The sequence below is a fragment of the Ovis canadensis genome, chromosome 7 (assembly GCF_042477335.2).
Source record: "Ovis canadensis isolate MfBH-ARS-UI-01 breed Bighorn chromosome 7, ARS-UI_OviCan_v2, whole genome shotgun sequence".
NCBI lineage: Eukaryota > Metazoa > Chordata > Mammalia > Artiodactyla > Bovidae > Ovis > Ovis canadensis.
In genome coordinates, this window is record NC_091251.1 from 33,899,537 (window position 1) to 33,925,420 (window position 25,884).

The 25,884-nt window shown below is 44.8% G+C and overlaps 2 protein-coding genes and 1 long non-coding RNA gene across 7 annotated transcripts; 1 reads left to right on the plus strand and 2 right to left on the minus strand.

Moving 5' to 3' along the window:
- The first annotated feature begins 161 nt into the window (after nt 1-161).
- LOC138444327 (uncharacterized) lies at nt 162-4,046 on the plus strand. Of its 2 annotated transcripts, none has more exons than XR_011258433.1 (4): nt 162-878; nt 1,000-1,175; nt 1,849-2,088; nt 3,025-4,046. It is a non-coding gene; the product is annotated as an uncharacterized lncRNA (long non-coding RNA). The 2 variants fall into 2 exon arrangements; XR_011258434.1 differs by having other exon boundaries at nt 261-689; nt 1,914-2,088.
- Nucleotides 4,047-9,311: 5,265 nt separating this feature from the next.
- Nucleotides 9,312-14,595, minus strand: PABPN1 (poly(A) binding protein nuclear 1). Of its 2 annotated transcripts, none has more exons than XM_069597720.1 (7): nt 13,758-14,595; nt 13,288-13,402; nt 12,516-12,583; nt 11,930-12,036; nt 11,377-11,464; nt 11,143-11,294; nt 9,312-10,219 (listed from the first exon to the last, which is right to left on the minus strand). In XM_069597720.1, the coding sequence occupies exons 1-7, from the start codon at nt 14,106-14,108 to the stop codon at nt 10,180-10,182; spliced, it is 921 nt and encodes a 306-aa protein (XP_069453821.1). In that variant the 5' UTR covers nt 14,109-14,595; the 3' UTR covers nt 9,312-10,179. The 2 variants fall into 2 exon arrangements, with proteins under 2 accessions (XP_069453821.1, XP_069453822.1); XM_069597721.1 differs by having other exon boundaries at nt 13,552-13,766.
- Nucleotides 14,596-20,883: 6,288 nt separating this feature from the next.
- On the minus strand, nt 20,884-25,756 carry BCL2L2 (BCL2 like 2). Of its 3 annotated transcripts, none has more exons than XM_069597723.1 (4): nt 25,687-25,756; nt 25,301-25,388; nt 24,393-24,832; nt 20,884-23,797 (listed from the first exon to the last, which is right to left on the minus strand). In XM_069597723.1, exons 3-4 carry the CDS (start codon nt 24,822-24,824, stop codon nt 23,648-23,650), a joined length of 582 nt encoding a protein of 193 aa, XP_069453824.1. In that variant the 5' UTR covers nt 24,825-24,832; nt 25,301-25,388; nt 25,687-25,756; the 3' UTR covers nt 20,884-23,647. The 3 variants fall into 3 exon arrangements, with proteins under 3 accessions (XP_069453824.1, XP_069453825.1, XP_069453826.1); XM_069597724.1 differs by having other exon boundaries at nt 25,666-25,744; XM_069597725.1 differs by lacking the exon at nt 25,687-25,756 and adding an exon at nt 25,504-25,636.
- Between the last annotated feature and the right edge of the window lie 128 nt (nt 25,757-25,884).

Genomic DNA, 25,884 nt, shown 5'->3' on the forward strand with positions numbered 1-25,884 from the left:
TGTGCCCTGCCCTCTCCTCCCACCCTGCCCCCAGCTCCATGTTAACTTCCAGACAATTACCACCCCTTACTGATTGCTTGCTCTGCTGCTAGGACTGGGCTAGGCACTTCACAAACTTCATTTAATCATTTAATCCTCGCAACCTTGCAAGGTAGGTGTCTGGATCTATTAAAGTTTTTGTTGTTGTTGTTTTTGCAAGCAGTAACAATTGACTGACTCTAATGAACTTAGAGCAACAAAGCGAATTTATTAGAGGATTCAGTGGGGCAGGCTATGGTTCTACCCTACGGGAAAGCTCATGGGGTAGAAGGAAAAGCAGAACTAGTTATAAAGGGCCAAGAACCAGAAAGGGCAAGACAGTCAGTGACTGGCTAGCTTGCCTATCACAACCACCCCCACCCCACCCCACCCCCATACTGCCAACTGCTGAGGGGGGAACAGGACCTGAGCGCTGCTAGCAGAAGGCTGGATGTTGTACAGGTAAAAATGGCGGGTGCCCACCACAGTATTCTTCTTTTACAGATGACAAAACTGACACTCAGAGACTCAGTAACTTGCCCAACATTACAAAGATAAGGAGTGATCGCTGGGGTGTAACTGGATCCTGGAGCTGGTGCTCTCTAGTGATGCACACTGCGGTCACCTTCCCAATCCTTCCAATCTCTGTACACTACCCTTGGAATCAAGGAGTGAGTCTCTAGCCCCCGCCCTGGGAGGGGGCAGTAGGAGACGTCTTCCACCTCAGTGCTAGGGCCTGCCTCTGATTAACCCTGGCCTGGCTTTTGGCCAACCTCTCAACCTCCAGCCTCCTTCAAGGGCTGCTATGAGGATTAAACAAGATAATATATTGTATGTGCCTCAAATTATCCCACTAGATGGTAAGTTCCTTGAGGACAGGAATTTTGTCTTACTCAACTTTGAAACACCAAAGCCTGACCCATGATAGGTGTTCAAAAAGTTGTATTTGTTCATTCTTTTGGCAAATCTTTCCTGTGCCAGATTTACAGACCAGTACTATCCTGGATATTAGGATTTCAAGGAGCTTGAAATCCACCTAACACTGGGAATATTAATGAGGAGGAAGACAGCAGTGTTTGGAGCATCGAAAGTCTGCCTCTTGAAGGAAGTGGGACTCAGAGAGGCAGGAAGACCTCAGGCAAAGACCCAGGAGACAGGTACACTGTTCTCAATTCAAAGGCCATAAAGCAGGAGGCTTCCCTGGTGGCTCAGTGGGAAAGAACCCCCCTGCCAATAGCAGGAGATGTGGGTTCAATCCCAGGGTCAGGAAGATCCCCTGGAGAAGGCAATGGCAACCCATTCCAGTATTTTCACCTGGGAAGTCCCATGAACAGGGGAGCCTGGTGGGCTGCAATCCATGGGGTCGCAAAAGAGTCAGACACAACTGACTAAATAACAACAAGGAGAGCAGAGGCCTGGAGGGAGGAAAGGGTGAGGCGGTCCTAGAGGAGGAATTCTTAGGAAAACAAGTCTTGAAACCAGCCTCTTCCACATGAGGGAGACCCATTACCCAGATTCCTGCAGTTCCTATCTCCTTCCCCTCTGCCAGTCCATGTCCCAGGCCCAGAGTGCTGGCACTAGGCCACGCTCCTGAGTTCTCAGCCTCTGCAGAACTCATGGGAATCCTTCTCATTTACTCTTCACAGTACCCTGAAATAGGTATTACTAGTTTTATCCTATTTAGCTACTGAGGGAATGGAAATGAGAGAAATGGAAGGAACTGCTGTGAAAGGCAGAGCCAGGACTTAAACCCAGGCCTTCTGACTGTCCTTTCTACTACCATAGTTTCTGCACAGCTAGACATTCTGCATCATACGTTCTGCCCAACAGTGTCTGCGCCTTCTGAACTGGCTCCAATGTTGACTTTTTTTTTGGCCGTACCATGTGGCATGCAGGGTCTTCGTTCCCTGAGTATATCAAACCTGCACCCCCTGCAATGGAAGCGCAGTCTTAGCCACTGGACTGCCGGGGACGGCCCAATGTTGACTTTTTAGCTCTGAGTGGTCAGTGATAACACAAGACAGCATACTCATCGCTGCCTCCAGAGATTCTGTGAGAACCAACAGAATGGTAGGTAAATACATTTTGGAAGAGCCCATGTAAAGCCAAGGAGTTACTTATATGCTAATGACACTCTCCAAAGCACACTGTGAGGAACAGTGTCAAAGAGGCATTTCAAAGAACACATTCTTTGCATACTGCTAGAAAAAGGTCCAAGTAAGGAAAACAAAAATACTCAGGAAGCTAGCGCAGCTGCTGTAGCAGGGTAGGTATGAGACAGCGAGCCTCTCTGGCTTCAAGCGAAGAGGTAAAGGCAAAAAAAAAATGGTAGCATTTGGGAAGCATCAGGGAAGCACAGGGAAAGATCCAGTCCCTCCTCCCCAAGCAATTCATGGTCTATGTGAAAAGGAACAATGTGTGTCGCAGCAACTGGCACCTTGTCAGTTGCTCTAAAATTCACCAACCACAGGATCTCTCCTTGGATCCTTATCAGTAGCCCATGAAACATTATTTTCATGCTTTTCCAGATGGGGAGACTGAGGTTTGGACCTCAGTCACTTTTGCAGTGACTGGTAATTAGAGTAGCCAGATCTTGAGAAATGAGAGCCTGCAATCTTCTTACTGCATACTTTACTTCTTACTGCATAGTAAATAATTCTAAACACCATGAAATAAAGTATTACTTATCCTGTAATATTAAGTTGAGAAGGTACCCCTAGGAACCTGGAGATCATTTTCAGACAAACAAGGAAACAGCTACTTTCCCTGAGAAGGCTGTACTGATGAAATGTGAACTGCTTTAGAAATGTTTTAGTTGGATTCACAACTAAAAGCCACAATGGATTATTGAGGGAGAAATTAAAAGGGTATACAGGTTGACATTTCTAACCTTAAAAAGTTACATAAAGTGGTATGAAAGCCACTTCCATTCTTCATTCTGTCAACCTAGCCTGGCTACCTTGCAACTGATTTTTACTGATTATCCACTTTCTGGTGCTGCCTCAGGTCTGGGGAGCATGGTCCTGGCCTGCAAGAGCTCAGAACACTGGGAGATACTTACTGTCCTATACAGAACATGCACAGAAATGGAACAAGTGCTGTAGCACCTCAAGGAGGACTGGATATATCCTATTGGAGGAAGTCAAGGAAAGCTTCTCAGAGACTTGGATTGGACCCTACAGGTAAAGTCTTGAGCTTGCCAACGACACAAAGAAAGAAGAAACAGTGCAGACTAGAGACATGACAGAACATGGTATACACGGAGGACAACACAGAACGGAGAACATGGCATACACAGGGAACCACGGAATGGAGGGCAGCTGTGAACACCCACAGCTAACACTGTACTCATCAGTGAGAGTCCCAAAGCTTCTCCCCCAGAGATCAGGAACAAGACAAGGATGTCTGCCCTCACCACTTCTACTCAACGTTGTCCTGGAGGTTCTAGCTGGAGAAATGAGGCAAGAAAATGAAATACAGGCATACCTCGAAGATACTGTGGGCTCAGTTCCAGACCATTGCAACAAAGCAAATTACACAAATTATTTGGTTTCCCAGTGCATAGAAAAGTTATGTTTACACTGTATTGTAGTCTATGAAGTGTGCAATAGCATTCTATCTATAAAAGACAATATACATACCTTAATTAAAAAATACTTCATTGCTACAAAATGCTAACCATCACCTGAGGCTTTAGTAAATCGTAATCTTTCCATTGGTAGAGGGAGTGACATATTGTGAGAACTGCTAGAATTGCCAAGATGTTACACAGAGACATGAATTAAGCAAATGCTGCTTCAAACTGGTGCCTACAGTCTCATTTAAGGCAGAGTTGCCACAAACCTTCATTTAAAAAAAAAAAAATGTAATTATCTTCAAAGTGCAAAAGTAAAACCCAATAAAATGAGACATGCCTGTAAAAAGCACCAAGAAAGGAAAAGACGATGCAAAACTATATTTGCAGATGACATGATCTTATATATAGAGAATCCTAAAGAATCCACACCAAAAAAGAAAACAACCAAAAACCTTTAAGAACTAAACAAGTTCAGCAAGGTTACTAAACTTGAGATTGAACTTGGAGGACACAAGATCAATATACAAAATGAACTGGGCTGTTTTGGGTTTTGTGCGTTTTTGTTGTTGTTGTTGTTTGCCACACCATGCAGTTTATAGGATCTTAGTTCCCCAACCAGGGATTGAACCTGGGCCCCCGGCAGTGAAAGCTCGAAGTTCTAACCACTGGACCACCAAGGAATTTCCAAGATCAGTTGTATCTTTATTTTTTTAATTGTATTTTTATAATAACTTCAATGACCTGTCTGAAAATGAAATTAAGAAAAGAATTCCATTTAAATAGCTAAACCTCAAATACTCAGGAATAAATTTAATAAAAAGAAGTACAAGACTTGTACACTGTGTTCACAGATTGGAAGACTTTATATTGTTGAGATGCAATCTTCTACAAATGGATCTATAGATTCTACAGAAATGCATTTCTCTGCATTTTCTGTATAGGATAGTAATTATCTCCCAATGTTCTGGCAGCACCAGACAGTAGTGGAGAATCAGCAAAAATCAGTTGCAATCCCTGTTAAAATCTTAGCTATCATTTTTGCAAAAACTGACCAGCTGATTCTAAAACCCACATGGAAATGTAAATAACCCAGAATTGTTAAAAACCACCTTGAAAAAGAGCAAAACTGGAGAACTCATACTTTTCACTTTCAAAACTTGTTACAAGGGGCTTCCCTGGTGGCTCAGTGGTAAAGAATCTACCTGGCAAGGTAGGATACACAGTGTAGATCCCACGAGGTGTGGAGCAGCTGAGCCTGTGCTCTAGAGGCCGAAGACGGCAACTACTCAGCCCGTGTGCTACAAGAAGCCACTCACTGAAATGAGAAGCCCGTGCACGGCAACAAAGCGTGGCCTCCATCCACTGCAACTAGAGAAAAGCCCTGCAGCAACAGACTCAGTACAGCCAGGAGTTAAAAAAAACAACTCCAGTAACGAAAACAGCATCCTACTGGCACAGACATATAGATATGAGACTCCAGAAATAAACCTGCACACTTAACAGTCAACTAATTTTCAACAAAGCTGTTAAGACTATTCAGTGGGGAAAGAATAGCCTTTAAAAAAAATCAGTTATCTGTTTATTATTTTTGGCTGCACTGGGTCTTCGTGGCTGCACTCAGGCTCTCTCTAGTTGTGACGACTGGGGGCTGCTCTGGTAGTGGTGCAGGGGCAGAGCGAGGGCTCTAGGTGTGTAGGCTTCAGCAGTTGCAGCACGTGGGCTCAGTAGTTGTGGTGCAGGGGCTTAGATGCCTCATGGCGTAGGGGATCTTTCCAGACCAGGGATCAAATCAGGGTCCCCTGCATTTGCAGGCAGATTCTTAACGACTAGACCACCGCGGAAGTCCAGAATAGCCTTTTTAACAAATGGTGCTGGAACAAATCCATGATTTGCATGCAAAAGGATGAAGTTGGCCCTCTACTCATACCATACACAAAATGAATTCAAATGGATCAAAGGCTTTATATGACAGCCAAAACTATAAAACCCTTAGGAAAAAAACGTAAGCATAAATCTTAGGGACTTCTGTGCTTCAAAGGACACTATCAAGAAAGTGAAAAAAAACACCCACAAAATAGGAGAAAATATATTTGTAAATCATTTATCTGATAAAGGTCCAGTATGCAGAATATATCAAGAACTCTTACAACTCAACAATAAAGACAAATAACCCAATTAAAAGGTAGGCAAAGATTCTTACTAGACGTTTCTTCATAGACGATATACAAAAGGTAAGTACATGACAAGATATACCCAAGAGAAATGAAAACATATGGTCACACAAAAACTCATACACAGATGTCTGGAGCACACATTGCTAATGGTCAAAAAGTGGGAATATCCCAAATATCCAACAAATGATGAACAGATAAACAAAATGTGGTGTATCTATATAGTTGATCCTTGAACTTGGGGGTTTAGGAATGTTGACCCTTTATGTGGTTCAAAATTTGCAAAATTCTTACAGCCTACCCTCCATGTCATAGGTAACTCTGCATCCATGGGTTCAACCATCGACCGGGTACTACTCTAGTACATATTTACTGAAAAAGCCCACATTTAAGTGAGCCCATGCAGTTCATGATCAACTGTATAATGAAATATTCATCCATTAAGAGGAATGAAGTATTGCTAAAGGCTACATGGATGAACCTTGAAAACATTATGCTAAATAAAAGCAGCCAGGCGGAAATGGCCATGTATTATATGAGCCTGTTTACATGAAATATCCAGAAAAGTCTTATCTGTAGATAAAGTGTATTAGTGGCTGCTTGAGACTCAGAGGGGGGGAAATTGGGAATGCTTGCTAATAGGTATAGGGTTTCTATGTGATGAAAATGCTCTAATTAGGTAATGCGCCATTAGGTAATGGTGATGATTATACATATGTACATATATAAATAATATGGTTACTATAAATACATCTACTAAATATTGCTGAAATTTAAGTACACTTCAAAGGCAAATTTTATAAGAATTATCTCTCAAAAAAAACAGACATCCATAGAGCCTTCTGGTGGGATGAAAGTCAGAAGTCAGAAATATTGCAAGCTTTCTTTAGCAAATAACACAATTTCCTTTACTTAAAAAATTTTTTTACATCTTTTTAAGAATTTTTATTTATTTGGTTATGTTAGGTCTCAGTTGCAGCACTCAGGATCTTTAGTTATAGTATGAGGGATCCAGTTTCCTGAAGTGAAGTCGCTCAGTCGTGTCCGATTCTTTGCAACCCCATGGATTATATGTAGCCTACCAGGCTCCTCCATCCGTGAGATTCTCCAGGCAAGAGTACTGGAGTGGGTTACCATTTCCTTCTCCAGATCTTCCCAACCCAGGGATCAAACCTGGGTCTCCCACATTGCAGGCAGATGCTTTACCATCTGAGCCACCAGGGAAGACTGACCAGTTTCCTGACCAGGTATCAAATCCGGGCCCCCTGCACTGGGAACGTGGAATCTTAGACACTTAGACCACCAAGCAAGTCCCTCAAGTTCCTTAAGGGTCCTTTAGTATCTCCTTTTTCTGTGACAAATTTGAGCACCTAGAACAGTGCCCAGTACTTGGTTAAATATTCAAATGTCTGTTGAATGAATGATTACCATAGGCATAAAGGGGAAAAAGGCATTAGCTGGGTCAACATTTTAAAACTAGATGAGAAAGGCTACTCATCTAACCATATAAAACCGAGGAAAGCTATGGCAATCCGGAAAAAACCCAGCCACTGCTTTTTTCTATTGCTGGTGACAAGTTGGGCAAATTCTGAGAAAGCACTGGGCTGTCCTCATTCATTTTCTATCACACATTGCCTCTGACTCAGACTCACTCTTAGACTGGCTTCCCTAATCTCTCCTCAAGGACACTTCCTGCCTACAGAATCCAAATGAGATTGGATTTATTCCTACCCCTTGCTTAAGACAGTTTACTAGGAATGATTGACCGAAAACCAACCAATCTTTTTCAAGGAAAGCAACTTGCTTCTCAAGCTACTTCCTCTAAAATCACTGAGGATGATACATGAATAACGAAGAGACCAGGTAGAACAGGAAATTTAATTCTTGTAAGGATATGAATCAGCAGGTCCAGGATAAAGGGACCATCCAAGGTGAATTAACACTTTCTGACCACCTAAGTGGCAGGTGCTGTGAGGCCATACAAAGGCACAATCCATGCCCTTGAATTTTTAGTCTAGTGGGGTAACAGGGATGGAATCACTTAAATTATGAAACCATTAAGTTCCAAAGAGAGGAGCAATTTGCCCTGAGTAGAGACATGATTCTTTCTGCCCAGGAAATCAAGTTAGTTTCCTGGCTGTGATATTTGGCTTATACACCTTGGCTTCTATCTTAGGATTCAGACAGAGTAGATGTGGTATGCATAGCAGGATAAACAGCAAAGAGCAATACATGAAAATAAAGTAAAAACTCAACAGGAGTGCACAGTGTATTAGATGTGCAGCAGGATGTGGCAGGAAAATCAATCAGGATCAAAATGGGAGAAGCCTTAGTTCCACACCTAACAGCATATGGGCCTTTCCAGAAACATGAATTGGAGCCACCGATCTGCCACACCACTACCATGAAGGTAGGAATTGGTCAAACGGTTAAAGCAGAAGACACATAGGATACTGAGAACTTGACTGAACACAATTATAGAAACTAAGGTTCAAAAAAGCAACTCACCCTTCCAAGATCAAACAAGTTTATAGAATTTATACATCGACTTACTGCCCCCTGGTGGATAGACAATACCTCCCCAGCATTAGGAACATCAAGCATTAGGATGTTGCATTTTCCTGTTACTTATCCAGTCTCTTGCTAATCAGCCTCTCAAATTTCCATACTCAGCTTAGAAGACATTGTTCTAGTTCAATCTAGATAGACAAGACTCCCAAATATCTAACAAAGGATATAACAGGTAGTACAAATGATCAATTACTGGATGGTCAATACTGACCTGAAATTTCAAGCCATTTCAGAGGCAGACGAAGGCTCCATGAATATGGAAAGCTGTTTCTTTAACCTAAGATTATCAAAAAAAGCATCTACATCAAAGTCAATCATGAACAAAACATCGTAGGAACAGAAGTGAATGGTTCTAATAAAACAGAGGTTTAAATATTTAGAAACCCTATAAGTAATGCAGCCTACAAAGGGTTGGGGAGTGTGATGCAGTACCCAAGGACTTTTACTTAGAATATAAAATGGAGAAATCAGGGTATTAATATGACCAAGCAGCTGAACTAAAGGATATTCAATGACCAGTTGTCCTAATGGAACCACCCAAAATAAGTTACCTGAACATACTAAGTGGCCACAAATTGCTAGACAATGTAAGCTTTGCAGTTATCATTAAACATTACTTTTCACTTTTTGAGGGTACCTTGGGGTGGAGAAACCAAGAAAGGCTACCCAGACCCCAATGTAAGAATCTAACGCTGGTATGGGTAATTCATTTGTACATAAATCTTACTATCCATTCTTTTACATTCCCAGGCTCAGTTAATTCACCTCTCAAATGCCAATCAAGACTGCATGATTTTCAGAAAATTCAAACTAAACACATAATGTTCCTGCTAGTTGTAATTTTAACTCCTGCTCCTTAATTTAGGTTGCAATTTCCCCTCCACACCACCAGCATTTCCAGAAATGAGAATTAACAGCCATCTGGGACTTAAGAAAGGACAGGTAAACAATCCATACACCCAAAAGGCCAAACATTTTTTATTTTCAAAAACAACTTTATTCATGACACATATTAAAAAAAAAAACTCCCACCCCCTGGAAATGAGCTAAAAAAATAAACAAAATCCACCTCCCACCTCCCTGTTCCCACTTCCTCCCATTCCCTCCAAATAAAAGGGAAAAAAAAAGGCAAAGAAAAACAAAACAAAAAAACTGAAAAACAAAAAACACCCCAAAACCCCCCAAAACAAGGTAGTGCATTCCCCAGGGGAAAGGGGAATTTACACTGGAGCCGCTGGGAGCGGAACGGAGATCTTCCGGCTACAGAAACCTGCAAAGAAAGACACTCAAAACAGAAAAAGAAACACAAAAGGAAACAAAATAGATCACCAGGCAATCTGGAGGGGCAGGGAGCCAGAAAAGAGGGGCAGGGTGGGTGGCAGACCTGGCAGGACAGGAGCAGGCAGGAGGGGACTGTGAAAGTTAGGAAGATGGAGGGAAGGTAACAAGCAGAACAGTTTGGTGTCCTTCCAGAGCCCTGGGTAAAAAAACCCCTCCTACCACCCATGCCCACCTACCCTTGAGCAGCCCCCAAGGGGGCAAAGGGGAACAGGGAAACAGGGGGAGCAGCTTGCGCGATTGAGACGTGTCCATGGCGAATCCCCAAAGTGAATGAGCAGCCCCCTGCCCCACTCCCTGGGCCTTCCCCTACTCCCCAAAGCAGGTCCCTCCTCAGCAGTTAGTTATGGGATCTCCCCCCTTCCACAGTATATCTTTTTTTAAAAAATATTTTTTTTTCCATCAAGGTCATCTTCTGTTTTTCTTTTTTTTTTTTTTAATTCTTTTTTTTTTTTCCTTCTTTCCTCTTTTTTTCCTCTCTCTCCTCCTAATACACACTTTTTTTTAGTAAGGGGAATACCATGATGTCGCTCTAGCCCGGCCCCTGGAAGAAAGAAGGAGAGTTAGGTGTTAACATGATCACTAAAGAGTTCAACACAAGCCCCTCCCCCGTGGGCCCTCGCCCCAGTTACTGTGAAGGGAAGAGGGGAAAGAGGCTGCCAAGTCCTAAAACTGATCCCCACAATCCCAGAAACAGTGACACACCTGGCAAGTGAGAGGGGAAATTAACTGTTATTACTTCGCCAAACAGTGGCAATAAAAAAATACATCTGAGACACAAGGACAAGAAAAACGACTCCTTGTTTATCCAGTTTTCAGTTCTCCACAGCTCTTAAATGCAAGGCTCTCACCAACAGATCTTCCCTAATTCCTCCATGGAGCAGAGAGGCAAATCTTGTGAAAAGCCAGTATCTATCCACCTAATCCCTCTATTTAAATGTACAAAGATGGAAGTGCAGAAACAACATGGATGCCACACCAGGCCCAGCATGCACATTAACCTTGCAAAAGCCTGGCTAGTTATTATAGTAGTAAGTATCTTGATCCTCCCACATAGCGTTCCAGGAGGATCAACTAGCCTCTGGTTTTCTTCAACCCTTCCCTATCTTTGGGAAACAAAGCAAATGTCCAAGCAGTACTTTCACTGCTCTGAGGCCCTGTTCTTCCCCAGCCTCCTGTGTAAACATTTTCACTGCCATCAACTTTCATGGAAAAAAAAAAAAAAAGGCTGGGAGAAGCAGCATCTCTCAGAACAGGGTGGAGAGATCCAGCCCTTATCACCAATTCCGGCTCCAGAAAAAAGATGAGACTGGCCGCCTGGCCTGCAACTACCTTCCTCACCCTGCACAGGCAGGAGACCAAGTCCCTGGAACCAAGGGGGAGGGTAAAGGAGGGAGGTTCCTCAGGTGAGGAGAAAAGGAAGGGTTCATGGGAGGCGGGGGAGAGGAGCAGCCCATCTATCCTGACCTGTAGACGCGACCCCGGGGCCTGCTGTTAAAACCACTGTAGAATCGAGAGCGGGAACTGTTGTAGTTGGTGGTTCGGGCACGGTATCGGGCTCGTGGGAAACCTCGGTCTGTTGTGCTGATGCCTGGTCTGTTGGTTCGTTTAGGGATCACCTGAGAGTGGCAAGCACAACAGAAAGCCTCAGAGTCAACCTGGGGAGTTTACTGAGAACCAGAACAATGGGATGGGGCTTACCTTGATCTGTCTTCCTCTAAATAAGGATTCATCTAAGGCCAGGGAAGTCCTCACTGACTCTTTGTCTGAGAACTCTATATACGCAAACCTGAAAAGAGTAATTGTCACTTTATCTGAGGTCGAAAACAGGAGCTCATAGGTAAAATCCAATTTGCAGGCATGCTTTGAGTACAATGTGTTCATATTTTTAACTACTTGTCCAAAACAATTCTTAATGGAATTCTTTAATCATAATTTGTACCTACTCCTGGAAAATTATAAAATAGGATACAGAGGGCCCTGGATTTCCAGAGGGTGGAAGAAGGTGAAGCCAAGCAGAAGCCACCCCTCCATTCTAGTTCATGATCCCACCCACACCCAGCCCTCATCTTTGTTACCTCTTGGGCCTCTGAAAGCAATTTTAAGTATAATCCCTGATACATAACACTAACGCCGTATCTTAAAAGATGAAGACTACTTACTTTAACATACAGTTAACTTACTGCTCAATATAAAGCATAATTTACCTACTTTTTAACTGTGATTAAAAAGACCTCAGCTTCCCCACACTTACCCTTTGGGATGGCCACTAAATTTGTCACAGAGTATAGTAACGCGGTTGACTGAACCACAGCCATGGAAGTGTGCTTCTAGCTCTTCTGCTGTTGCACCATAGTCCACCTGTTGGGGGTACATTTCACAGGCAATAGGCAAACTCCCATCTCAACAAACACCCTGCCAAGCCTTTGGGCTGAGCCATCTTTGCGACCCCATGGACAGTACCACGCCAGACTCCTCTGTCCCTGAGACTCTCTAGCCAAGAATTCTGGAGTGGCTTGACATTTCCTTCTCCAGGAGATCTTCCCAACCCAGGGATAGAACCCACATCTTTTGAGGCGGCAGGAGGACTCTTTATCACTAATGCCACTTGGGAAGCCCCCAGTATACACCAAAGCACATCAAATCTAGTTCTCTAAGGAACTCTTCTCCTTCCAACCCCAGAGCCTCTGCTAATCACCATTAACTCTCACCTCATTCTAACCTTCCCTCCACTCCTTAAATCCACCACCTATCCTGGAAAGAGTTTCCATCAAGACTCCTACTAAATAATCTCCCAAACTAAGAGCTCCCCCAACCCCAATCAAGGCCCTCATACATACATTGCCAACATAGATGGAACGGGCATCAGCCTCCATCTTCTCCTCAATGGACATGATCACTGGGCCAGCTTTGAAGAAAAAATAATCAGAAAACCACCCTTGTTTTCTACTTGGGCAATATATGCACCACTACCACCACCACCACCACCATTAGTAAAGGCAAAGATTTTGTTCAGTTCCCTGCTGTACCCATTACCTAGAAAAGTCTAGCACACAGTAGGTGCTTACTAAATATTTGACAAGTTATTGAACAGATGAATACATTCTTAAAATTCAAAGAAAACAGTAGATGAATCCCCTCCTGCTCCCAAATCAAGTCCCTATTGTACCCTTGGTTGAAATGATTTAAAAAATGAACAAAATTAAGTGGGCTGAGACTGGACATTTTGAGATTAGAGGAGAAGCCCCCTGCAGCTGGGCATTTTCTCTTAGAACTCCTAACTAAGGGGTCTTCGACTGAACGAAAAACTATTAGACTTGAAGGTCAAACACCAGCTGGCAACCTCCACAAAGAGTAGAGGAAGACTAAGAACAAAGAGCAACACATTTGTAACAAGGACAAAGGGAGGCACAAGACTACCATCACGAAAACACAGGCCTTGTCTCACAAAGGTCAGAGAAACGCACAATGGACTATGACCACGGCAACTGCCCAGTAATTGCTCAGACGAGCAGCTCCAAGGTTCCGATTATCTAATTCCATATAAACCGTACTCTCATAACCCTTCCCATCCTAGGACCTGGGCTCCGCGTGCAACCGCCAGTTACTCACCATTGCCCGGAGGTGGACTCATATTCATCTGCTTCTCTACCTCGTTCTGTAGCTCCTTTAGCTTCTCAGCTTCTTCCTCCATCTCCCTAACTCGAGCTTTGATCGCTTCCAGCTCCTACAATGAGTGGGGAGGGTATGGAGAAGAGCTTAAGAGGAACCAACGCAGGGGCTCTGCCCTGCTCTCGATTCGCGCGCGGCCCCAGCCATGCTCGGCCATTTCCTTCGCCCCATGCGAGGGTCGTGAAGAAAAGAAAAGAAAGCTACCTTCTCTAGTACAACACTAGGCACCCATGACGCCGGAGTCAACCCGGCTGGGCCCCTTCTGGCGGTCGAGGCTGCGTCCCCGGCCCGGCCCCAGCCACGTTATTCCCCGCCCACCCCCACCCCCTCCCGCCTCCCGCTCGCCCGATCTCTGTGCCGCCCGTGACCCGGCCGGTCGCCGGCCTCCTCGCTCGCCCTCTTTCCCTCACCGGGTCCTCAATGGCGCCGTCCCCCGGGTCACCCTCGACCAGTCCCGGCTCCTCCTCCTCCTCCTGGTTGCCGGGGGCTCCCGAGCCAGGCCCAGGGCCCGGAGCTCCCGGGGGGGCGCGGGGCCGGGGCGGCTCCTCTTCGGGCTCGGGCTCCGGCTCGGGCTCCAGCAGCAGCTCCTCAGGCTCCAGTTCCTCAGACTCCAAGCCGTTCCCGTAGTCCCCAGCGCCCCCCGGGGCCCCCTCCCCGGCCTCCCCACCGGCCCCGGGCACAAGATGGCGCCGCCGCCCCGGCCCGGAGCCCCGACCGCCCGCAGCCCCCGCTGCTGCTGCCGCCGCCGCCGCCGCCGCCATCGCCGCTCAGACTGGGGCCCGCCGCCCAGCGATTGGAGAGCTGCGCCGGCTTCGCCGAGGATTCATTAGTCAAACAGCCTGCCCGTCACCACGAGCTAGGGCTCCATTGGGGGATATTACTTGGCAATCAAATAAGACCCCACCCCCTAAGGCGGGGAATTGCGCCAAATTCTCAAATCCCGGTAGGGGAAGTCGGTCTGTCAATCAACACACGTCCCACCTCCTCTCAAGTCCTTAGGTAACAATAACGCCAAGCTGTGACGACGTTACTGCTTCTCCCCCGCCTAAGGGAGGATCTGCGAAGTGTAACGCTCGGTGATTGGCCGCTGGCAAGGCGACGGGAAAGGAACAGTCTTCCGATCGCCTCGCTGAAGTGGTTCAGTCTCAGATGCCAATTGGCTCGCGAGATTCGAAGAGCTGACACCCATTTCGCGACAGGTGAACCTTGCCCCCGAACAGACAGCCGGGCTCCCATCGAGGGAAACCCGAGGTCACATGACTAGTCTTTAGGAGGCCGCCATCTTGATGCTGCTGGTTGCCAGCTAGTGAGCTCTTGGAAGCTAGAGGCCGGAAACTGCGGCTGTTCCTGGAAACCGGTCTTCTATCAGGAATGCACCAGTAGACGGGATGTTGCAGCAGAGGGTTCTGAACGGCGCTGTCCAGAAAGGAGTTTACCTTACCTACCTAGGTTATTGGCACCACTATCTATCCACCATCTGTCAGGTCTCCCTAAACCAGAAAGCAGGGAGTAATCCTCACTCCAGTACCAGTCGTGAGTCTTCTGTGTGCTGTCTTTCTGCACAGGCATACTTTCCAAGCATTCTGTTCATGCCCCAGTTTCAGCCTGTTCTCCTGCTTATTTACAGCCCCTTAATGGATCAGCTTCCAATGGGTCACCACCCCAGTTCACATCAGGTAAAAGCTCAAAACTCCTTAGCTAGATCTTAGAGAACTCCAGACCAGATTTCTTCATGAATGTTATTTCCACGCTTTTCATTCCAGTGGGTGTATCTGTACCCAAGTCTGTGCCTCTGCATATGCAGTCCCTCTTCAACCAGAGCAGACCTCATCATCACCTCCCCTGCAAAGCCTTTCACTAGCCTCCCCTCCTCTCCCATCACAAGCGGGCCTGCCTCTGAGTGCAGCCTTTCCTAGCTAGTGCTTGTGAGAGCTTGGAGATGAAAGGCTGGTCTCTAATTATATTTGCATCTCCACCTTAGGGCAATATGCCTAGCACATAAGTGTCCAGATAAATGTTTGTTGACCAGAAGATACATTGACTAGGGATCTGGATGTCACCCTTCATTTACCACGCTTTCCGAGACTTCAGACCCTGGTTCAGACCCCAGAGGAATTCCACCACACCACTGCACTCTGAGATACCAATGAATCTAGCCCTGCAAGACAGGGTTGCCATAGTTTAGTGGTGCTCCTATACATTTATTTAAAACGAAGGAATGGCGTTGCTAAGTTGGCAAGAGGGATAGTTATAGCCAGACCAAGCTACAGTTTGAAAGCCAGATTCACCTGAGCCTAACCAAGTAGTTACTGAAACAACCTGGAGAGGATGTGCATAGCTTGGTAGTGGGTTTTGGATAAGAGGAGATTCCTATTAGCAAACCAAAAAGTCAGAGCTTCACAATATACCCCACTCTTCCCCTCACCCTCAGTTTCCACCGCCACCCCCCACGCCCCCACACACAGATCCTTACCTCAGGAACAGGAGAACTTGGAACAGTCACGGTTGCTTAAAACTTCACCGAAAAATACCTCATGAACCATCTCAGCTTCACTGGTCTGAGAGAACTAAGCTTAGCACCAAAGACAAGCTCTAAAAGACTGAGTTGGCTGGAAGAAAAATCTTTTCTACTGATTTTAACCAAGTCAAGACTTGGATGTTCATTGGTACCTAGTTTAAGAAAGCCAATTAAGGGAAATGGGATTTTTAAAATAATGCCTTTAAATCCAATTTTGTTAAACACTTGATTTTGTAACAGGCATCATCCTAGACTCCTTGTTATGTTATCTCATTGGATTCTCAAAACAACATGAAGTAAGGAATCACAAAACCATAGTCTTTTTTAGGGATGAGAAAAGAATGAAGTAATTTGTCCAAGTCATGGAACTAATTAGAAGTGAGCAGGGAATTCAAAACCAGATTTAAAAGCTCAGATCAAAATTACTTTAAGGTCTGTTTTAATATACAAAGAGAACATTATGTACGATGCTGAAGTTGGAAAAAGACTAAATTCCAACAATAGACAAATGTTTAGGCAACCTATAATTACATCACAAGATTATGCACTGGTTTTTTTAAAAAAGGTTTACACTATGATAACTTGCAAAAATTTTTGTTAGGCCAAAAAGTAGAATGTAAAATTGTATATAAAATGTGATTAAAGCTATGTATACCTAGTTTAAAAAAAAAAAAAAACAACTTGGGCATTGAGGGGAAAAATGAATAAGAACCAAGACGATCTTTTCTATGGCAATGTGCAACATATTTTTTAAATACTGAAATTTTTAACCCAGTAATTGTGTTTCTTCTAATCTGTTCTAAAGAAATAATATAAAACCTAGATAAAAATTTGAGAATAATGATGTTCATCAAAGTGAAAAAATATATAAAAAACTTGATTGTCCAAGTGGGCATTTTTCAGGAAAATTATACAAGCATATATTGTAATTTTATATAGTCATTATGTCTTCAAAACGTGTAATGACAAGGAAAATGCTCGCAATATAATGGTAAGCACAATGGCAGTATACACAATTATATATACAGTATGATCGTAAAATATAAGCACAGACAACAGAAAAGAAATATACCAAAATGTTGATAGTGATCCTCTCTGGATAGTAGGATTATGATTGATTTTCTTTATAATTTCCCATGTTCTATGACTTTTCCACAATATCAATTATTATTTTTATTTAAAATTTAAAAAACACTTCAACTTCCCAACTTACTCAATAAACATTTACTTTTACAAACACATTTTTAAAGATATTTGAATGGTGATTTGTAAGATACTTTCCTATTAGGCTGTAAACTGTAGAAGGCAGGGGCACCTTCTTAATTATCTTTGCATTGCCATTGGCTATCACTCTGCTCAATAGGTGCTAACTGAATGGATGATCTTCTGTAATAATCTTTTTGATATATATTTAATTGGAGGATAATTGCTTTATATGTAATAATCATATCATGCATTTGTTGATGCATAGAGAACATCAAAAAGATGTTTTCCTCTGTGAATGAATTTTTTAAAAATTGGTATGTAAAAAAAAAAAATTGGTATGTAATGATACAAGGTTCACCCATTATAAATATACTTTTCCTTCAGTAGAAGTGAAAGTGTTAGTTGCTCAGTCCTGTCCTACTCTTTGCGGCCCCATGGTCTGTCCATGGAATTTTCTAGGCAAGAATATTGGAGTGGGTTGCCATTCCCTTCTCCAAGGGATCTTCCTGACCCAGGATCAAACCAGGGTCTCCTGCATTGCAGGCAGATTCTTTACCTTCTGAGTTACTAGAGAAGCCCCCTTTCCTTCAGTAATAACCTATAAATAGGCGGCCATGGAGTTTCAGAACTGTAACTCAGTGATGTTGTACCCTAGAAGGAAGAAAAATGCATTAAGGAAAGTGAATGGTCAGTCTAGTTGAGAAAAGGAGGATTAAATCCATAAAGAATGGATGAGGGCATGTCCAATTCTGTCCAGAAGGGAAAAGTTTTCTCACTAAACATATAAATACTTAGGTTCCTAATATAGTTTCATCCCTATTTTTAACTCCTGCTTTGAAAATTTTACCTTGACTGCTGTAATAATTCCCTCTCATCTAGAAGTACATTGCTTAATATGGCAGCCACCAGTCACACATGGTTCCTCTGAGCACTTAAAATGTGAAATGGTCTGAATTGAGATGTACTGCAACTGCCAGATATACACTGAATTTCAAAGACTCAGGATGAAAAAGTGACTAAAATGACTTAATAATTGTTCAACATTAATTACTGATCAAAATTATTGTAATCTTTATATACTGGGTGTAAAAAATACTGTTAAAATTAATTTTACCTGTTTCTTTTAGCTTTTTTTAATGAGTCTACTAAAAAATGTGAAATACCTATGTGGCTTGCATTCTATTTCTATTGGACAGCGTTGACACAGAACCTTGGAGCCTTGAGCGTTTACTTACCTCTGTTTTTGAGTCCATTCCAATTATTTTCTAATGCAGAGTCTGCCCTGGCCTACCTTAACTCCCTAGGTCCAACCTTGAGGGGAAGTGGGGTTGCCATTAGTGAGAAGGAGCCTCTGTTAGGCTGCTTAATCTCCATTCTGCTAGGTTAACTTTTAGAAAACTTTGTGCCCTGAAAATCTTGTTTTAATATGCTGTACCTTATGAAATGTGTTCATCAAAATTTCCAAAAATACTGATAGCAAAAAAAATAAAATTACCCATAAAATCCACCATCCAGAGATAATCACTGATATTTTGGCATATGCTCTTCCTCAAACTTTCAATACACAAATACATATAGAGGTATATATATGTATGTGTGTGTATATATTTTTTTTTTTGCAAAATGGAATCATACTGTATATATTGTTTTCTACTCTATTTTCTTTTTTACCTAATAAGATATAGAAACATTCTTCCATGTCAATAAAAATATTTTTCCAATTTCATTTTTCATGACTTTATTCAGATAGGAATGAGGACTTTTCTGACCACTCTATTTATCATTGAAACCTATCCATCTTCCCAATCCTACCCTAATGAATTATTTTTTCTCCACAGCATTTGCCCCTAACATGAAATGTTATATTAATTAATGCTGTGAAATTTATTTATGTAGGTAGATAGTTATTTAGCTTTGTTTCTATTGCTAGGATACAAGTAACATGAAGGCAGAAATTTGTGCCAGTTTGTTCACTTCTCTAGCTCAGTGCCTAAAACTGTCCTCGGCACACAGAGGATGCTTGAGTGTTTGCTAAATGAATGATTGGATTAATAAAAAACTGTATCATATTTTACTATATTATCTTTTTTGGTTGATTTTAAAATACTGTTAAAAAATAAAAATATTGTTATTTTATTTATATCTCAACTGTATCCACATTTAAGACAGCTTTTAAAGTTTTCAAAGGATCTGCTCTCAACTAAAAACAATATAATCCATCCATTTGTTAGAAAGTGTAACTGTTGCCCAATTTTCATCAGAAGTGGCATTTGGAGAAGTAACATTCACAGAGAACTGTGTGAAGAATAAACCATTCATCTGTCCATTTATATAGTCTGAAATTGAGCCCTATTTTAAACTGTGGCATCAGAGAGCATATTTGGGCTAAATTGTGGTGATTCTGATAAAACAAGCTTAGGACCTACTGAATCCTCCTTTGGTGTTTCTGCAGGCAACGGTAGTGTAAAACTCAATATCGTATTGCTATTAGGTGTTTTAGATGGTGATGTCCACTAATGGCACTGTCTTCTCAGAAGAGCCACAAAAGTTTGCTACCTTGAGGAACTGAAAAGTTTTATAAATCCTAAAGGGATGTGAATCTCATTGTTCCCCAATTTACCTTAGCTGCCAAGAAGCTCAGAGTTGAATTCATAGCCTACCTTTAGTATCTGGCAATACTGCTTATAGAATGCTTTTCTGTGTTAATTTTCCTTTTGCTGTCATTTTATTATAATATTTCAATTTTCCCTTTACCCTTACTTTAAAAATCTATATTTTCCTATTGTTTTGTCTGTTGAATTATAGTAAGATATTACAAATGCTTTTTAGAATTAGGCAAATTATAAACCAATCAAACCAAAGTAGGAATAAATACACTAGCTAATATAGCCTGGTGATAGGAACTGTTAAGACCATCTAACTCCCTTTTCCCAAAAGCCATGCTCACTAAGCCACTTTCTGATTTTAATGGCTTGTCCTGTAGATTGTTCTATACAGAGAGAATAGAAATGCAACAGTGCATTCCTCTAGGCAGTGTCTTTCTCACTGCAATTTAACACATAAACTAAATACCATGTTACTGCATTGGATTATAGAAAGACTAGAAACTCCCACTTGTAATTTCAAATTAAGATGTTATTCTTGTCAGACATGACTTTGATATGGTCCTAGACTAGAAGTACAGACGGATGGGCTAAACAATTCTATAGATCCCATCCAGTTTAGCAGTTCACATTAAAATGGCTGAAACCAAATGTCTAAGGGGACCAGGAAAGTAAACAAGGGCTCCATTTTTGCCAGACTTAAGTCTGAAGTAGGTAGCAGGATATTGAGAAATGTTCATCATCATACACTTCTGATCAGGGGCTAAACCACAACTGGGGACTTGATTCCATCATAAAGATTTTTGATAGGTTTTCTTTGTTTCGTTTTGGGTTTTGTTGTGGCTATCCCAAAGCACCGTATACACGCACCCTCTCAAGGCTTGGCTTGGCACAGATGCAGTTCTTGGCTTTGGCATTTGGCCGAGATAGGGGGGTGGAGGAACAACTCTGATTTTTTTTTGGCCCGGCTTTCAGGATCTGAGTTTCCTGTCCTGGGATCAAATTCAGGTACTTAGGCAGTGAAAGTATGGAGGACTAACCACTGGACTGCCAGGGAATTTCTTTTTCTTTTTTTTTTAATCTCAATATTTTCCCAAATCCCTATTAATCTAATTCTTGGCCTTAACAAGGTCATGATGAAATGATTAGATCAAGAAATGTCCTGACCGCAGGCTATACAGTATAGAAGTCACAAACCCTGCTCAGTCCTTCTCATTAAACTTCTGGGCTTTATTTATTTTTTTAATACGACCATTACATATTACACAAAAATAAAAGTCAAATGAACTTGGTATTTATAAATTATTAAATAAAAATACAGGAATATATATTTATATTTATAGAGCTTTTCTTCTCTTCTAAACTAACCAAATCTGTTCTCCCGCCGCTTTATGATTTTAAAAAAGTAAAATAGTGTATGCCCCCGGATAAGTGGGGAGTGGGGTTAATAAGTGCAGGACCTAGTTGCCCTACTTCTGCTCCTTCCTTGGCCTAAGCAAAGTCCATATTTGTCCCTTTGGGCTCTGGAGAGCAAGAAACACCCTCTCCACCTATTTAATCTCTGAAAAATGGCAATAAGATTTATTTCCCTTATTTTTTAAAAAATGAAATGGATTTAAAAATTGGGAGCCATACTCAGCCATCTTGGCCAAGAGCTAATCCCAAGGAACTATATGGCTCTAAAAGAGAGTCTCTAGTTTTCCCTGACAGAAGAGTCTCTGGGGTTTCCATTCCCTCTCAGGCTAAGAAGGGCAGGACATGTCAAAACTGCCCTCCGTGGTCCCATCCAAGCTATACCTCTGGAAATCCAGCCCATGCCCTTTTCCCTTTCAGAAAACAGCCTCTCCTTCCACCCAGGTGTGAAGGCCTCTGAGCAGGGCTTTTTGGTAACTGACCATGGTCCCTGCCTCCCCTGTTTGCTACAGGCTCCAGGAAAACTACGAGGGCTAGACGTTCTGTGGTAGAGAGCGGGGGGAAGTCTGCCCCAAACCTGGGGGAACACAGGCTCCAATTTGGATGGTCTAGTCAGTGGTTTTCCAGCTTTCTTTTTTCAGCAGCAAACCCCTTAATGCAAATAAAATCTTACCCTGAACCCCGATATGTAAGACAGCTACAGGGGAGCTGTTCTGTTTGAGGGCAAGTCGCCTAGCCTGCTCAGCACCCCAGCTTCATCTCCCCCAAGGACTCCTGAGGCAACCCCTAGGAAACTTCAGGGTCCTGCCAAGCAGGTGGAAAACCAATGGCCTAGTTTGTCCTGAGCAAGTCAGAGACCCCCACACACACAACCCAAAACTGCCTGCTACAGACCAGCTCTGAGTGCCTGGTACCAGCATACTCACAACAGACCAAGTGGCCCATGCAGTCCACCACCTCCCTATAAATATCATTAAAAAGTGCAGCCCTCCTCAAAAGCAAAAGTCTGAGCTAAACACCTGAGGCCAATTTTGGTCCCACCTTTTCGTGAGTACAACTATGTCGCCACATTCTAGGACCAGTGAAAATCTCCAAGAGTCAACCATGGTCTAGCTAAGCAGGTCAGTGCTCAGGATCAAGGGCAGGGTTCTAGAGCACTGTGTCAGAAGAAGTCAGCATTGGAAAGCAGCAATTTTAGCACCTTGGAAAGTGCAGCAGTGAGGTCTGGCTCAGGACATGCATCTGGAGTGAAATCAATCATGTCTTTCTCAAAAGAAAAAGCTGTCATCTGAATCTGTTCTAGAGGACTGTGCGCTCTAAAGTTAACATCCGCAGACTCTGAGGTACAGACAAGTAACACCCATGCAAACAGTGTGGCTTCCAAGAAGATATCAATGCTTCTACATCATGGCGGTACTCTGGAACCCAAACACCTGGCCTTTAATGAAGCAGCACCAATGCCCACCACATGGACCAGGCCAGTCACAGAGTTTACACATCATCCTCACACGCATGGTGTTCAGAGCTGGAATGTTCCTCTCCAGGCATCCGCAGTCTTTCCGAGACACAGTGCAGGACCAGACTGTATTCCAGGTCTGCATTTACGTCCACACACTCAAAATGAAAATGAGTTAAAAGCCCCAATTTAGACTTTAAGTTTGGATACAGAAGGTCCCAGAGATAGGGAACCCTTTAGGCACCAAGGCGCCCCAGTGGGAGAGGAGGGCAGGGGCAGCTCCAGCTCCCAAAGCCCCCATCCACCGCAGGCTTCACAGCCCTGCGTTTCTGTCAGAGCCCAGGAGGCAGCAGCAAGTGTGTGATGCACAAGGAAGGGGGATGATGAAGGAACAAGGTCAGCTATAGAACTGCTCTTCTCTCCAAAGCCCTGCTGACAACTTTCTGCAAAAAAGCGGCCACAGCCCTCAGCCTGGATACAGTGTTTCTCCCTCAGCCTTGAGGCAGCAAGACAAGGGGGAAGAGGGAGGGGAAGGTTGGGAGGAGGGACAGAGAGCTGCCCTTGTTCTCACCACTGCAAGAGGGAGTGAATGTTTTCTCTTCAAGGAATCTCACCGACACCAGATTAGACAAGCAGCCCAGCATGCACACTCATGTCTCAGCAGCCCTCAGTCATAACACCTTTTCCTAGCCCATGAGAACCCCAAGCTCCCGTTCCAAAGGGATGTGCCTTCTGTATTTGCCCCAAATCCCACTCATTGAACGGAGATGCCAACCCGCTCTGCAAGTCCACCTCCCTCAGGGCAGCAAATCAAGCTCCAGGCAGAGTTTCGTGTGCCTATACCTACAGGCATGATCCTTCCCACATCCCCCCAGCCCTGGAATGACTCCATCTCCTGACTTTCCAAATACATTCCACAATGTCTCCAGCTCACTCTTTCAACGGCCTGCTTGGCACAGTCAGCTCCCTCACACACCACCTTTCCCCTTCCAATTCCTGTTCCATGCCCATTCTTTCCCCCACTTCTTCCAAGGGCACTCCTCCACTCTGCTCTTGCTCTCCTGCCCCCCAGCCACACCTCACCCCACCTGGCCCTGGACTTTCTCACTTGCTAGCGAAAAAGGCCCCTACGGTTACCAGGGCCCCCAGTGCCACGGCCCCCGTCAGCACTGTCCTCACTGAAGCCCAGTTCCCCTCCCGCAGACGCCGCGCCTCCTCCAGGGCCCCGTCCCCGTATAGAGCTGTGAACTCCGCCTGTGGGAGAGAAGGGAAGCAGGAGAGAAAGAAGGAGAAAGGGAGATCAGGAGAGGGAAGAGTGGAGAAAAGAGGAGAGGAAGAGCTCCAGTTCCGTCCACTGCAAGCACCACCCCACCCCCAGCCCCTCGGATCCCCCATGAGCACCTGGCTCATTTGCCCTTCTCTACCTCAGGTGCATCCCATCTGAAATTTCCCTGGCCAAAAATTCTGCTCAGAACTGGCATCCTTTGTCAAGGCTTGTCTGGCCCACCCATCCCTGATCCCTGACCCGGCCCATGCCATGCACTCAGGTGTAAAAAATTTGTGATGGTTGGATGCCATTTCTGTGCAGGCACTACCTGGCTACTGTGTGTCCTGTCCTCTGCTTTGGACCATGAGCCCACTGAATGATGACTGCATGGCAGCCCTGGAGTGCAGAGTTCAGAGGTGCCCATAGTGAGGGCACCTGATTCCACCCAAACAGACACACTCGGCCCCCACGCCTCATTCCCAGCACAACCGCCCCCCCAGCTCCAGCCAGAGCCCCCCATCTTCCCCCTTGAGACCAACTTTTCAGAGGGATGTGCAGAGCAGCAATCGAGAAGCTTCTTACCCAGCCCCCACTGCTGTGGATCCAGTCAGCCAGCCGCGTCTCCAGGTAGGCCACCATCCACTCCTGCACTTGTCCCACAAGTGGCTCCATCTCCTTGTTGACACTCTCAGCACACAATGCGGCTCCAAAGACAAAGAAGGCCACAAGGCGACCCCAGTTGGGGCCCCCTTGGAAGAGTTCATCAGAGACCTGGGTGAAGCGCTGCTGGGCCGAACCCGGGGTCACATGCAGCTGAGCTGCCAAATCGGAGAAGGTGCGCCGGAAGCGGGTCTCAAACTCATCTCCAGCTGCCCGCATGGCTTGGTGTAGCGGGTCAGCTGCTGGGCCCTCCCCGGGGCCAGCTCCACAAACATACCCCTTCTGCCTCAGCTTATAGCCCACAAAGTCTGCCACTAGAGCCCGTGTGTCTGGGGCTGAGGCTGGGGTCGCCATCCGGGCGGCTGTTGGAGTCAAACATAAAAGACTGGCATGAATATATGGTGAGAGGCCCAGAAGGAGGTATTTCAGGTTTGGCCAGCCCATGAGACAGGCAGGGAGTTAAGGGGAAATCTCAGAGACCTCTGGCCAGGAAGGGGTAAGAGCAAGAAAATTAAGCCATGGCGAGGGGCCCCACGGCTAGAGGGGCAGGCCCTTAAATTTGTAATATGCCAAATTCAATATAAAACAAGTAAATTTCACCTAAAATACTTTAGATTCTTTCCACAAGACAACAACAGCTCTATGACACCCCTACAACCCCTCCCCCTCCAGTACACACCTTTTTGGCTAGAGGAAGGGGCTCGGGGCCTCCCCAGGGGCAAGATGCAAAGATGCTGGCAGAGGCACAAGATGGGGGAGGAGACAGGGACCGAAGGGAAAGGAGGAGAACCAAAGGATTGCCTGGGACAGAGAAGGAAGGGGACACTCACCCAGCCTGGATGGCAGCTCTTAGGACCCAGCACTGGTGGCAAGGAGCCCCCAGCTGGGGCCTTTCATCCTCCTGCCCAGCCTGGAGCCCTGGGAAGGGGAGGGGAGATCAGAGCTAGGTGGGGAAGACTAGGAATCAGGGTCTGGGCTGAGAAGGGCTGGGGTTGCAGCTCCCGGGACCAGGCCCCTGCCCCCAACGCTCTACCAGCTGTGTGGCCGAATCCATGTTTAATGACTGTCCTCCCGGGAAACCCAGGGCCAAGGGCTTCCTGCCGACACCATCTCTGCTCCCGGCTCCCCTCAGTGCAGCCCAGAGGCCCAGCTCCTCCCTCACCCCCACCCTCAGCCGGGCTCCAACCCCGCCTGCCTGCCAGGTTAGGGATCTCACGGGTCAGGCCGCTGCCGGGATCCGGCTGTTTCCTGGTGCAGGAGCTGGGAGGGAGGGAGAGAGGGAGGAAGGGAGGGAAGGAAGGAGGGAGGAGAAAGGGGGGGCGGGAGGGAGGAGAAAGGGGGGGCGGGAGGGAGGGCCCGGCGCCGGGTGATGATGGGGCCCAGAGATGCGTCCAGAGAGAGGGGCGGGGCTGGG